The 15909-nt window shown below is 25.9% G+C and overlaps 1 protein-coding gene across 4 annotated transcripts in view; it reads right to left on the bottom strand.

The window, feature by feature from the left end:
• Positions 1-14812, bottom strand: part of LOC100207244 (radial spoke head protein 4 homolog A) — a 43577-nt gene extending 28765 nt beyond the window's left edge. For 3 of the 4 annotated variants that reach the window (XM_065804460.1, XM_065804462.1, XM_065804463.1), the window contains exons 1-2: positions 14652-14797; positions 12907-12968 (exon numbers count right to left, since the gene is read on the bottom strand). In XM_065804460.1, coding sequence (XP_065660532.1) covers positions 12907-12968; positions 14652-14746 — 157 coding nt within the window. In that variant the 5' untranslated portion in view covers positions 14747-14797. Of the gene's footprint in view, positions 1-12906; positions 12969-14651 lie in introns of all 4 variants that reach the window. The other variant, XM_065804461.1, reaches the window with a different exon arrangement.
• Positions 14813-15909: the final 1097 nt, after the last annotated feature.

Below are 15909 nucleotides of genomic sequence, written 5' to 3'. Positions count from 1 at the left end.
TATTGGACGAAAGTCAAAACCATTAATTTAATTACAAATTAATTGTTATATAAAAAAACCACAAAAACGCAAATTTAATTGACCAGAATGTTTTAAAAACATTCTGAATGTTTTTAAAAATATAAACAATGTTTTTATTTTTATTTTTTTTTATAAAATGTTTTTATTTTTATTTTTTTTAATAAAATGTTTTTATTTTTATTTTTTTTACTGTAAATCATGCGCGGAGTGTTGCTACATCGACTATCTTATAGCCTGACTCGCAAGGGAGTGTTGCTACATCGACTATCTTATAGCCTGACTCGCAAGGGAGTGCTGCTACATCGACTGACAAATAGCCTGACTCGCAAGGGAGTGCTGCTACATCAACTGACAAATAGCCTGACCCGCAAGGGAGTGCTGCTACATCGACTGAGGGTTTGGTTGGGGCAGGCAGTCTATCATTATAAAAAAAAAAAAATTCCGGTCTTGCATTTTAATTTTTACTTTTTGTCAACAAAATATGGAAAAAACTTTCGGACAACATCTAAGGGTTCTATATATATACATATATATATACATATATATATATAATGTATATATATATTATATATATATATATATATATATATATATATATATATATATATATATATATATATATATGTAAATTATGTTAGTGTATTTTACAAATAGAGTGCTCAATGTTCTTAAAGAGCAGAGCAATAAATTAGTAAAAAACACTTATCTAACTTTTTTCTTCAACTTGAAGTTTCATTATTGCTGGATCAGCAATGGTGGCAGGATCAGCAAATTTTATCATTGCTGGATCCAGCAATGGTGAAACTTCAAGTTGAAGAAAAAAGTTATATAAGTGTTTTTTATTAATTTATATATATATATATATATATATATATATATATATATATATATATATATATATATATATATATATATATATATATATATATATATATATATATATGCATATATATATATATATATGCATATATATATATATATATATATATATATATATATATATATATATATATATATATATATATATATATATATATATATATATATATATATATATATATGGCAAGGGAAAACAAATGTGCATAAGATATACAGCAAACATAAAAATAGTAAAGCAAAAGCTTTAATTATATGCTATAAATATATCAAATAGATCCAATTTTTGGGCATCTTATGGTCTTTTCTATTTTTTAAGTTCTCTTCATATGGCCTAAAGAAGTTTTCAAATTTATAGAATCTTTTCTTTATGATTGCAGAACTTAAATTGTTCTAATGGAAAACACTATATTGCATATACGATAATCTCTAGGGTACCATGTGGTTTCTTGCATTGTTGTAGTATTGAACTCGTGTTATTACTCATCTATATTAATGATCTTTTACAGGGTTTCCACTATTAAAACTGAGGCTAAAAATAAGGATTTAAAGGAGATATTTTCCTAATATTTAAGGAGCCCATTAAAACATAAGTGCAGTAACTGGTGTAATCACATAGATAGTAGCACTTACTTGGGAGGTCAATGCTGCCATCTATTGCTGACAGCACAACCGGTATAGTTTCAACACCATTTGTGCAGTAATTTTTATCAAGATAGGATTTACTCTTAAGTGTTTTTTCATAAACAGCAATAAAATATAATTTACTCAAGGCTATTTGTATATTCTTTTTGTTAATTGTAAACTCAAAGATGAAAGTATTGGCACACCAAGTATTTTGACTAGTAATAGAAAAGAAGATGAATATTTACCATCTTACTCAGACATATCCAGTGAAGAAGGTAAGAGATTTGTTTATATCATTTGCTTATCAAATTTTACTGTAATAATATTATTTTATTCTTCCTAGCCTTAGTCACCAAAATATATGTTGTTTAGGTTTTATTTCATATTTTATTTCACCCGTTGTTACTTGCAATAGAGTTGTTAGAGTTGCAATTATGTTGTATACAGGGTTTGTAGCCAATTAAATATATGAAATTCCCTGACTTTTTTGAAAAATCAGACCAATTTCTCTTTAAATATCTTATAAAAACATTTGCAATGATTTTATAAAATATTTAAAATTATCATCTACTGTAATGGAAATGCTAAAATTGTACATGCTTAGCTATTAGTTAAGTTGGATATTAGTATGGATCTTATTATACATGTTAGTATGGATTTTACTATTAAGGATGACTAGGATGAACACTTAGAAAAACATAGGTTTCAGAAAAACATAAGTTTCAGATGATCTTTAAGAAAATCTAAAAATTATGCACATAAAATATTTTATAAATAATCTTTCTTAGGGTTAGGGTTAGGCTACTTAGGGTTAGTCCTTTTTTATCACTATTTGTACCCTTGCTAATCCAATGATACCTTCAGATAAACATAGTACAGTTTAACAAAACATAGCTTAGAAACATTAAAAAATATTTTAAAAATCAATAGCCAAACTAACCTATTAAATCTTACATAATTTAGTTATTTTAAATTAAAACACCATCAACTGAAAATACAAAGTTTTGAACAGATATTGTTTAAACAAGCTGAAACATGGCCTAGAAATAGAAATTGACTAGGAATCAATGAGCTAAAATTGAGTAAACAAAATCAAATAAATATAAAAACTAAAATGCATTGTCTTTTTGTGCAAAGTAATTTTCTGGTTAAACTTGTTTAAAATTGCTATACAAAAACATGATGGATATATTAAAACTTGACAAATTTTGAAATTACTTTTGACATAATACTTATAAAGAAAACAATTAAAAAAGGTCTGGTTCATCATATGTGATCCATTAAACACAAACAACATTTAAGCAAAATCTTTTATTTAGTAAAAAATAATTAGAGTTTTTTAACTATTTGCACAAATATCAACATAAATAATATTTTATATCAGTATATTAATTCAGTTTCTTTCTCATTTTCTCCAATATCAATAATGCTCCCTGCAACCTATATATATAATATATGTACATATATATATATATATATATATATATATACACATACATATATATATGCATATATGTATATATATATATATATTGTACAAACATATATAATATATATTATATATATATACAATATATATATATATATATATATAAATATATATATATATATATGTATATATATATATATATATATATATATATATATATATATATATATATATATATATATTATATAGGTATCATCAGCCAATCACCGGTACTAAGAATCAATCTTTTAAATAACTTTTTAGCAGGTGAAATCAAAATATGCATGCATTGAATTTTAAATTTTCAAATATCCTTTAAAATAACTGCTCATTCTTTCTGAGCTTTGTCAGTGATAGTTCAGCAGCCAATCCAATACTAATTTGACTGGGTTTCAAATAGTTTTCTTTATTTTGCAGATCAATTTTGGTAAGTTTTGAGGAAGTATCAACAGTTTCAGATTTAATGAACATCCTAATACTTTAATCAACTGCACAAGATCACCATTCATGTGAGGTAACATTGGAGTGCCTGCCTGATAGAGCATTAGAAACAGTTCAAATATGTTCACCAGGTAGCAGGTAGCATACTTTAAGTTGCCGTTGTTTATAAATAAATTTCAGAAATTTATTTATAAACAAAATAAGTTTTAGAAGATTCAAATTGATCATAAAAAATAATAAATATAGAAAGTTTTTTTTTTTATAAATTAAAAAAAAAGAAACATTTATTATTATTGTAATCCCCATAATTAATAGGCAAGTTAGGATGCATATATTTGTGACCATAACAAAATTGTATTCATAAAACATTTTATATAACAAAAAAAGTATGCACCAAAATAATAAAGTTGGATTGTCTTAATTTAGCTAATTAAATAACTTTCTTTTGAAAGCACCAGGTTTTCGCATGTTTCAATAAAGCCTGTCAAGCATCATGAGTTTTCTGTTTGATTTTAACGCTTTGATGTGCTTAACAAGTTTCTGTAAGTTTAATATAAAAATTAAATTGTTTCTTTTTGAAGTAGGTTATGTATATATATATGTATTATGTATGTATATATATTTTTTGTGTGCATATTTATTTTGTGTGCACATATATATATATATATATATATATATATATATATATATATATATATATATATATATATATATGTATATATATATATATATATATATATATATATATATATATATATACAACCCTCGGAATTAGCGTCGGCATTCGGCAATGCCGATCTAACCGCTGACCTGGAAGTGTTTGAGGTCGGCAAAAAATTGCCGACCTCATTTCTATGTGTGTTGGTCAGACCTGGGTATCAAGTAATTTTTGCCGACCTGAGCCCACCTCTACACGCATAAGCACACCAAATTATTGCCGAACACATTTTTCTTAAGACCGCGTGTTGTATATATATATATATATATATATATATATATATATATATATATATATATATATACTAAATAAATTAACTTGTTAAACATCATTGCGGAACGTCAGCAATAGTGAAGAATAACATTTACAGATGCTAGCGTAATTTATGTTTTTATGTTTACAAGATATAAGCCTAACAAAATATTGTTCAAAACAAAATTTTAAGTTTTTGGAAAAAAAGTGTAGTTTCAGTAAAAAAAAATCTGTATTATTTAGTCTTTCGTTTTATACACACACTGCATGCTAAAAGTTTGGAGAGTAATTAAATATAGTCAACTAACTCTTAATTCATTGTTTTTAATCATAAAAAAATAATAAATAGATATTATTTTTTTAAGATTAAAAACTTAGTTTTATTACTGGAACTCACTGCTTCTAATCATTCACTAAAAGCCAAGACATTTAATTATCATCACTATTGGCAATAAACACTGGTTCTAATTTTTTTGAATGGAAAATGCTATTGCAATAGAAGCTGTAATTTCTTTAAAGTTGTGATCTCTTAAAAGTTGTATTACCCTACTTAGCAATACTAACAACCAGTGGCGTCGCTGAGGTTGGTGTCACCTGGAGCGGTAAACTTTTGGTGTCGTCCCTCTTGACTGGAAAACTAAAAAAAGTCTTCTATACCTAGAAAATTCAGAAAAAAAAGAAGCTTTAGAAAAAAATTTTAGTGTCACCCCTCTAATGATGTCACCCAGTGCAGACCGCATCCCCTAGCGGCGCCACTGCCAACAACTGGTCTTGTTGTATCACAACAGTTTACCAAAAACAGGTATATCAATATCCAAATTTTTAATGTGATGTACCTGTATTTTTATATATCATAATTTCCTTACTTTTTTTCTTTTAGATTTATGACGTATTTGGGCATTTTGGAGAACTAAATTTACATTAGGGGATTTCCATTCCTGTGCTTGATTTCTTATTTTTCTTTGTTTTAGCAATTAAAAGTTGGTACTTAAAGCAATATGCATACTTTTATGATTTTCTTATAAAACATTTATAACAAAAACATTTATATCATATTTTAGGCTACCTGAATAAATTAAAAATATATAATTTGGTCATTTTATTTTTTTTGTGTAACAATATCGCTACTGTTTGAAAATAAACAACAATTTTCAAAACGCAATACTTTAGCTAGAAATAAATGATAATTGCCATTTCTAATTGAAAGTATACTAAATAAGAGTCGTAGAAGTATAATATTTCGCTTAAAATACTTACAAGCAATTTATTTTCTTAAAAATATCTAATTGAACTTAACAAATTTGCAACTTCCATGCATGACTTCCGTGCGTGATCATTCATGAACTGCATTTAAATGATTGCTGTGACTCTATGATAAATAGTGCAATTCTGTAACTTTCTGGAAAGCTTTACTAATGTTTAGAACATCATTTTTTTTAAAGAAATATAACGCTGAAACTTATGTTTTTTGAGGAATTAAAGTTTATTTATCTAGTAACTAAAATTTGAGTTTTTCTGTTCAGTGCATGATTCTGATTCAAACTTAATTTATTCTTTGTTAACATTACTAATGTATACCATTTTTTGTTTCCAAATATTTATATAGGTTAGAATTAAATGAGAGCAGATTGAAAATCGCCAGTTTTATTATTATGAAATAATAGACAAAACAAATACGAGTTTCCGTGCGTGATTTTTTGGAAATGCCCATTAGTTTTGTTGTCATAATTTTGGTTGTAAATATATACACTTTAATTTTCCATTTTTTTGATTTTAAAACAACTATGCTTGCCTGTATGATAAACAAGACTTGAAACAAGAATTGAAAATATTCCTACCATTATTTTCTACCATTTACTAAACCTATTGAAATAAATAGACTACAAAATAATCAGTATATAAATTGCAGGTATGAAAGCCCATTTTTACTTAATTACTTTTGGGTGCATAACACAAAGAAGGAGGGGGGGAATATAGTCTAGAGTGTGGCTTGTGGACAAATGCCCATCTTTTTTTTACAGCTGTTTCAAGTTTCTGAGTCTATAGTGCTCACATAAGTTTTAAATGTGAGAAATAAACATTTATTAGGTGAGAAATAAACATTTATTTATTTTGAAAAATCTAAATATTTTAAAAAATTGATGATTTTAAAAGCCTTATTACAGAAGTTTTTATTCTTATTAGTGACATATATATTTTTTTGAATTTTTTTTTTCAAGTTATGTGATATTGTTTTTTTGTTGATAACAAGTAAAAGTTAATAAACGTCCTCCAACCAACCTCACCCTCGTGTATTAATCACCTAAGAGTTTCTATATTAAAACTCATAAGTAATAAGAGGGGAAAGGGAGTCAGAAAAAATATATAAGTTTTAGGCGTCCAACCCCAGTGTTTAATTAAAGATATAAAGTTAATTTAAAGTTATAAAGTGTTAACCTTTAACTCAAACTCAAAATGAATTATTTTCTGTCTTAATTGAAATAAATAGACTAAATATATATATTAAAAAGTATATAAATGATAGGTGTGAAACAGACCTAACGTGGTCCAATTTTTTTGGGTCCAGAAAGCTAGTACAAAAATAACAACCATCGATAAATAAAATGTGTTTATTGAAAATAACAACCATCGATAATTTAAATAAAATGTGTTTATTGAAAATAACAACCATCGATAAATAAAATGTGTTTATTGAAAATAACAACCATCGATAATTTAAATAAAATGTGTTTATTGAAAATAACAACCATCGATAAATAAAATGTGTTTATTGAAAATAACAACCATCGATAATTTAAATAAAATGTGTTTATTGAAAGTAACAACCATCGATAATTTAAATAAAATGTATTTATTGAAAATAACAACCATTGATAATTTAAACAAAATGTGTTTATTGAAAATAACAACCATCGATAATTTAAATAAAATGTGTTTATTGAAAATAATATATTGAAGCATATATAAGAAAATATCAAAGTTTCAAAGTTGTTTATTCCAAAGTTAATTTAATTAAGAGTTAAAATTAAGTTAGTTGGACCTGCTCTTGCAGCCAACCTCCAACCATTATCACATCATCGTAATGTTACTTCTCTTTCTCTTTTTTACAAATACTATAATGGGCACTGCTCTAAAGAGCTCGCATCTCTTGCACCATCTACTAAAAATTCATTCTCGTGTTACTCATCATCTAATTAAGTCTCATCTATTTTCAGTGACTATTCCTAAGTGCTCCAAAAACTCTTATTCATCTAGTTTTTTTCCTCGAACATCAGTTCTTTGAAATTCGCTTTCTTCATCTTGCTTTCCTGATTCAGATAATTTACAATTTTTTAAGTTGACTGTCAATCGTTATCTTGCTCTATAAACTTCATCTTTTCTCTTCCATTAACTTCCAACTCTAATAGTGGTTGCTTGCAGCCTTGTTGGAAACAAAGAAGTTAAAAAAAAAAAAAAAAAAAAATGTAATTAAGAGTTTAAGTTTCTTATGTTTACTTTTTTATTTTGTTTTCCCTTTCGTTAAGATTTCTTTTTTTTTTTTAAGTTTAGTTTGCTGTTATTTTTTCTTAAATTTTTGCTTAAGGTTTTTATTTAGTTTTTTAACGCATCTTTATTACAATTATAGTTCCCTGACTTTTCCCAGACTGATCTGATTTTTTCTCTGACTGATCTGATTAAAAAAAAAAATTCCATGACTTTTCCAGGTTTTCTATGACTTTAGCCAAAATTAAACTTTCTAGGTTTTACAGGATTTCTAGGTACAGTATAAAGTCTGTGTATAAATCATAAAAAATCATTTCATAAGTCATTAAAAAACTGCACATCTACATTTTCTTTATTTATTTTCAAAAATTAAATTTTGATTTCAGACATTGATAATTCCGACTCTGTATATGATGCCAATGGAGCAGCTGCTGATGTGGAAGGCAGTCTCAATCCACGTGATAAGGATAAAGCAGGGGCAACTGCAGATGGTAGACCAAAACAAACTGTAAAATAAAAAGAAATGAGTGGAAATGTGGAGGAAGGAAGAAGAAACACAATTCTGGGAAATCTTATACCAGTTAGAAGGAAAAGATCATTGCAGAAAAAAAATTTAGCAATCTCGATTGCAAATGCAAAAAACAATGCTTTAATAAAATTATAGATCAAGCACAAAAAGCAATATTTGATCCTTTTTGAAAATTAAGGATGCTCTGTGTTCAAAATGTTCATTTGTGGTTTGGTGAAACAAGTTGCACCACAATGTCATCGGCCAATCACACTGGTACTCAAAATCAAAAAAGTTCTACAAATAAGTTTTATGTTAAGGTTGATGGGGAAAGCAAATATCTTTGTAAAAAAAATTTTGGGAATAAAAAAGAAGGCCGAGATCCCAGAATTTCGGGATACCGGGATTGCAATCGCTAGTACTAAATAGGAAAAAGAAGTTTATATAAGCTTAATTTCTTTGATTATAGCTTAGTTTCTATATTACTTTTGGGTGTGTGAAGTAATGCAAAGTTCTTTAAAAAAATGATTTGTAAGCATTTGACATTGTTTTTTTGAAATAGAAAGTCAACTCTGTACAACTCTGCAATAAATGTAAATTGTCAAATCAGAATTGTTATGTAAACTCTTTTACCTAATAAATAAAGAAATATGTAGAAAATAAAGTCCATTGAGATAAAGTATATTTTAAGTATTCAAATAAGTTCCATATTTTTTATAATATGTAGTTGTATCATCTCCAATTTCTTCAGTGGAATACTTTTGAACATAACCAGCAATATGACAATAGAATATAAAATTTCTATATTTATATTATCTTTTAGATCCATTAAATTGGAAATAACCAATTTTCCTATAATCTTAATCTTCAAGACATAAAAGTTATGGCCATCATATCCTTCTACATCAATATTTGACTGTACCACCAGCTTAGCATGTTTTCAACAACTGATCTAGCGGTTATAAAATAAGTACCACCTGATCCTTGAAGTAATTTTCCAGAGCATTTTTCAATTGAATCGGAAAAAAACCAACCTAAAATTACATAATCATTTCCACTTGATAAAAGATGGCAAGACAAATCAATTAGGCCATAACAAATATGTGAAAGTGCATTACTTGTATCTCTTGAAAGTTGGCAAACTCGTTTACCAAATATTGATCTCATATTTTCAGCCATTATTGCAATAGCAAGCAATTTTATAAATTAATGTCATCTGAATATCTGATTAAATTTTCTTATCCTTTTATCTAAGATTTGCACCTGAACATTATGGGACTCATCCTTACATCTAAGATTTGCAACTAAACTTTATGGGACTTATCCTTATATCTAAGATTTGCACCTGAACATTATGGGACTTATCCTTATATCTAAGATTTGCACCTGAACATTATGGGACTTATCCTTATGTCTAAGATTTGCACCTGAACATTATGGGACTTATCCTTATGTCTAAGATTTGCACCTGAACATTATGGGACTTATCCTTATATCTAAGATTTGCACCTGAACATTATGGGACTTATCCTTATATCTAAGATTTGCACCTGAACATTATGGGACTTATCCTTATATCTAAGATTTGCACCTGAACATTATGGGACTTATCCTTATATCTAAGATTTGCACCTGAACATTTAACATTTATTATTTTCTTAACATTTACTATTTTCTGAAAATCTTTAATCAACTCCAAAAAAAAATAGTATGCTTAACACTTTCTTGGTTTATTTTAAGATGAGTTCTTAGAGCTGCAACTGTCTCTTCATTAAAAACTTGTAAACAAGTGCTTACTTTTTGCCTTTCTATTGGTTTAGGATTTATTAATGCTTCAGTCAACCTAGATAACTTTACCAGTTGTTTTTTTAAGCACATATAAATTAATAAAATCTTTCCAATTTGCAATAAAATTTATTTCATTATAAATAAACTGCAACTGACCAAGTTTTTCTGTCAGCCAATTGTTTTTTATGCACTTCAAAAGATGGACATAGACATATAAAATATAAGATCCATTTTGACAGAACCAAGATTTTCCATTTACTGTTTTGAATTTAGAAAAAAAAAGCTTTCATTAACTTTATTTCCATTAGTAATAATTGTAATTACTTTACCATTACATAAAGAACTTTCTATGGTGTATACAATTAATTTGCACAGGTCTAGATGGAAATCTGATTTTAGATTACTAACTGGTAAAATTCTTGCTAAAAAATTAATCCACCATAAAGACTTTTGACCATAAATGAAAGTACAGTAGTGGCTAATTTCTCGAGGTAATTACCAGCTTTTCCAAAAATATATCCAGCTTTTACATAAACTTTTACATAAACTTTTTTATCAATAACACATAATTTCTTCTTTTTTTCCTCACACCTTGATAGCACAGAACTTAAAAGTAACTAAATCATCTTGAGAATTTATTTTTGAAGTTATAGAAGTTAAAGTTCAAATACTTGGCAACTGATAATCACAACACAACTGAATGCAAGTGGAATGACTTGTTGCAAAACGTTCAAAAGCTCTGCTTATTATATCAGAAGAATAAACAGTACACCCAACAGAATAATATCCCATTTTATTTAGATGCTCAAATAATACTTGAGCTTTATGATACTCACCTTTAACTTTTAGATATCTTAAAGCTTTATTTTAAGCTGACATCCTATTAAAAGAAGTTATTCTGTTATTTGAACGAGGCTTAACAGTAAATTTTGAACCATAATAAAATGCTTAGATACTAAGCTTTGCTATCAGCAATAATAGTGGAACTCCACAATTAAATACTTAAGAATGGATAAAAATAAAACTGTTTTTGTAACTTGTAAGTCATTAAATCATTTTTAATAGATAATTGTTTTTCTTTAAATTTTAAATTATATTTTATTCTTCTATTCATTTTTTTTAAATATTTTTGTTTAAAGAAGAAGATAAAGTTTTTCTCATTTTTTGTGGTGTAGAGGGTAGACAACATTTAGAAATACGGAGGATTATTCAGCTTGGAAACACTGATGGAGGATTAATCAATTTACCACAACATAAAATAAACTCAGCATCATCTAGCCAATTCAACTTACTAGCAACACTATATTTTGATACAGCCAAGTGTGAGCAATGGATACTCATAAACTACTTGTTTTTTTCAGAGCATTTGAAAGAGCTTATTCAAAACCAGCCTTTAGTCAAAAAACCTGCATGCTGTCAAGGCCTTCTATAAATAAGGCCTTGACTCCTATCCATGCCCTTCAATTCCATTGCTGAAAATAATTCTTTAAAGGTGGCCAATCAACACTGATCATCTGAAATGAAAAGTGTTGAAAAGTAGATAATCAAATTTTTTTCTGAATGATCAAATTTAATTTTTTTAATTTTCACCTAAATTTTAAAATAAGTAAAGATTTACAAAAAAATAAATCTTTACTTTTAGCTAAACACCTGCTAGAAAAAAAGTAAAAATCTTATGTAGCTGTTGTTTAGATGCTGATTTCCTATTGAAAACTTTACTTTTTTCCTAATAGGTCTTTTTTTTAGAATGAAAATTGCAAATGAAAAGAGTTATTAGATGAAAATATCATTTTGTTAAAAATCACTTGTTTTGGGTGATATAAAATAGTTTGAAAAAATAATTCTCTAAGAAATAAGTAAAGTTTTACTTCTTTTTTTTTTTGTGGGGAGGTGGGGGGAGGGGGATAGCTAATTCAGATACTAATTTTTTTATTAAACGAATTAATTGTCTAGTGTATTTTGCCTCCCTCTATTTTATAATTATAATTTATTTTATACTTTCTATTTAATAAATTTTAATAATTTATTAAACAGAAATTTAAAAAACTTTTAAATTATTTTGACTTTAATGATCTCAAACTTTTGAGATAATTAAACAATTTAAGCAAATGTAAATATTATTTATTTATCTATTTATTCTATTTTGCTTAAATTCTTATGACGGCTTTATTTATTATTTGGACTTTAAAAAGAAATGTTTGATATAACAACTAGAAATAACATTCCTAGTTATTAATTCAAATTCATTAAAAAAATTTTAATCTATTCATAAAAATTCATTAACTATGTTAAATTTTATTAAATATTAAATTTTTTTTTTTTTTTTTTTTTTGACTTCGAAGTCAGAAAATAAAATTATGATTTCAAAATATTCTATACTTTTGCATATTCTATAACATTTTTGGTGTTTTTTATAATGTAAACATTTTTATGGTTTTAAAACTTTTTTTATTCTTTTAATAAAAAATATTTGCTTAATAACTTTCTGTTTTTGAATGTATTTAAATTTTTTATCATTAAGTTTACCTTGCAATTCTTGCTGATCAAACTTGATCAGCCAGAACTTATATTGGGAGAAAAAAACATTTTTATCTAAAAGTAGATAACTGCTGATTGGCCGTAATTTCCAGCGCTGCCACTCTTATCTTTAGTAAATTATAAAAAGAAAATTCTTATAAGCAAATATCAAATTAAATTTCAAAAAATCAAACTAATAGACTTTACTTGAAACAACATCTGGTTTTCGTTCAAGAATATCTGCAATCAGATCAACTAAATGATCATACCTGAAAATTACAACAACAAAAAATAAATCTTACAAATGTTCAACAATGCTGGCACTAATCAACAATAAAACCGCTAACACATAAATATAAAAACAATGCATCATTCATTAACAAAAAATACATTTATAATATTCAATGCTTGGCATGTTTTCTATACTTTTTTGCTGTAAGAGATGTTAGATAGGATATTTCAAAAAATTATTTTTGAAAATTATAAAGTTTAAAACGTTAAAGCAACTTTTTATGTTATTCTGTTTTGGCTTTTCACTGCATTATATTAGATATATATCAGATATAACATGTATTAGATTGTTAAAATGTTTTTGGATATACAGTAGATATACATCTAACAATCAACCTCTTTTTAGATATATATCATGCAAGTACACATTGTATGATCATTTATTAGATTAGATAAACATATAAAATATCATTAGTTCAGTTTATTTTTAAAACATTTTAAAGTTTAAAAAATTGAAGATTAAATTATTTTTTTACATTTAAATTATGATTTAAAAAACAATATATGCAAAAAAGGTTTTACGTTTTAACATTCTTTTTTCTGGTTTTGCAAGCAGATAAAGTTTTCATGTATTCAATATTTTCTAAATCTTTATTACTATAATGAACTAAATTATATAGACTTGCAGACTCTATTTACTTTATTGACAGGATTAAATTCTAAAAATTAAATTGTATCATTAAAATTAACATTCATAAACTGATAGAACAGTTTGAGTACTAAATGAGTGTTTTCATATTTCATTTACTATAAAAAACATCTACAAATCCCTTGTGTGAAATATTATTATATAATATAATTTTTTTTTATGATGTAACTAATTTTGTGGCTTTACATACTTTACACTACTTTACAAGTTGTTAGATTTATATCTAACAATAACTTGTATAACAATAACTATATCCTGTTCAACAAGTTAAATATAAATTATATATAAATAAAGTTTGCAAAAATGTCTATGAGTCTATAAACAAATACGATGTGGAAAGAGAAAATAGTTCTACTTAAAATATGAAAAATATTTTATGTTTAAAGCTGTGATCATGTGTATTAGCTTAAAGTTTGATTTAAAATTTATTAGCTTGCAATACTAATTACTTGACCTATTTTTTATGCTGTTCATATTTGTTAAATTTAATCATTTATTTGTTGTTGATCTGGAAGGCCATATAAATTACAACATGGAAGTTTTTTAAAATAATTTCGATATCAGTTATTTGTTATTAAGGAGCTAAGGATAGCATTTTGATATACATTATTTAAATTTATAATGCAAACCACATTACATCATGCAAACCATAGCACTAATTTGTGGTGGTTTACTTATCATAATATAAATTTTATTTAACTTAATTTTTTTAGACTTTCTATATAACAAAGTACATTAATAAATTGATCATGGTGGATTGATAGATTGGCCATGTTGAACTGAACTTAATGTTTCATGAATGGCTAATAATGACTTTAATAGTAATAACAAATAATTTTTTTTTAAATTTGCAATTTAACTCATGTAAATTTAGGGCATAATTATAAACAAAAGGAGTTGAATAAAAAAAAAACTTATTTCACATTATAAAACTGCGTGGAACTAAACTGCATTTATTTTGTTAATAAATTCTTTAATGATTTAAGATATTATATATATATAATATACTTACAATGTAACTTGTGAATTTTTACCTAACTTTAACAGGTAAGACTTAGCAGTTTTAAACTGATTTTCAAAATCTGTATCTTTTAAAACATTTTCCATTTTTTAAAAGTAAAGCGGTATGTTTAAAAATTATTATATGCATTATTGGCACACAAGGTACGGTAAATAATAACACGATTCCATGGTTACTTTACGTGCGTTTGAACGACGCTCTGAAAAACGAAAAAGGCAAAATTTAAAAATCTCCAATCAAATCAAATATATATTTTGTATAAAGCTCTTACACTTAAATTATTTGCAAATTGTAATAATTACTTATATGAAGTAAACACCTGTCAAATTCAGTAATAACAAAAATAGTGATAATATTAGGAGTTTATTATAATACAAATAAGAATAATAGTTATAGAATAATAATTATGAAAAGTATTACATACTTATTATTTATAAAAGTATATAATATACTATTATTATCAGGGCTGACGACACGGGCTTTGAGGTGAAGGGCACAATTATAAGTTTTAAAAAAAAATCCTTTATATCAAAAACTTTCATAAAAAAAAAAAAAAAAAGAAGGTCCTATAGAAAAAAGTGGGGGAAGGGGGCGAGCCCCGGTCCCACGGTCTCCCGGCCTCCTCGCTGTCGTCAGCTCTGATAATAAAACAACAGCAACAATAATAAAACAATAACAATGGTAAAAATAGTTAGAATAATAATTATTATTAAAACATATTAAAATAAAAACATTGTTGTAGTAACAATAATAGTTAATAGTGATGAGGAGAATACATTTTAGATATTTAAACCTGTATTATAATACAACAGAAAATAAAAAACATTAAATAAGTATTATGTTTATAAATAATAAGTTATCAGAAGGTATAAGATTTATAAACAATATTTTTCTAAAAACATAGTTAAAAAAAAACAGTTTTGAATTTTGAGAATGATTTAAAAAATTTTTAGCTGGAAGGAAAAAAAATTTTTATGCTTTTACTTTGTATGGATTCATAGCTGTAATAGCTTTTACTTTGAGCTGTAATTTGATATGTAAGTAAGCTGTAATGCTCAATTTGATATGTAAGTAAGCTGTAATGCTCAATTTGATATGTAAGTACAGATAACATAAAGTTGTAAGCAATTATAGAATATTATTACAACTTTCTCTAAACTAAAAAAGTTAGAAAAAAACTCAAAACGAGGATGCGTTTTTAAATTATAGCCGTTGGATTTTTTCAAAACATTAGTCAAATGTTCAAAAC

Source organism: Hydra vulgaris, chromosome 09, assembly GCF_038396675.1.
Source record: "Hydra vulgaris chromosome 09, alternate assembly HydraT2T_AEP".
Taxonomy (NCBI): Eukaryota; Metazoa; Cnidaria; class Hydrozoa; order Anthoathecata; family Hydridae; genus Hydra; species Hydra vulgaris.
This window is presented reverse-complemented; position numbering and strand designations above follow the sequence as displayed.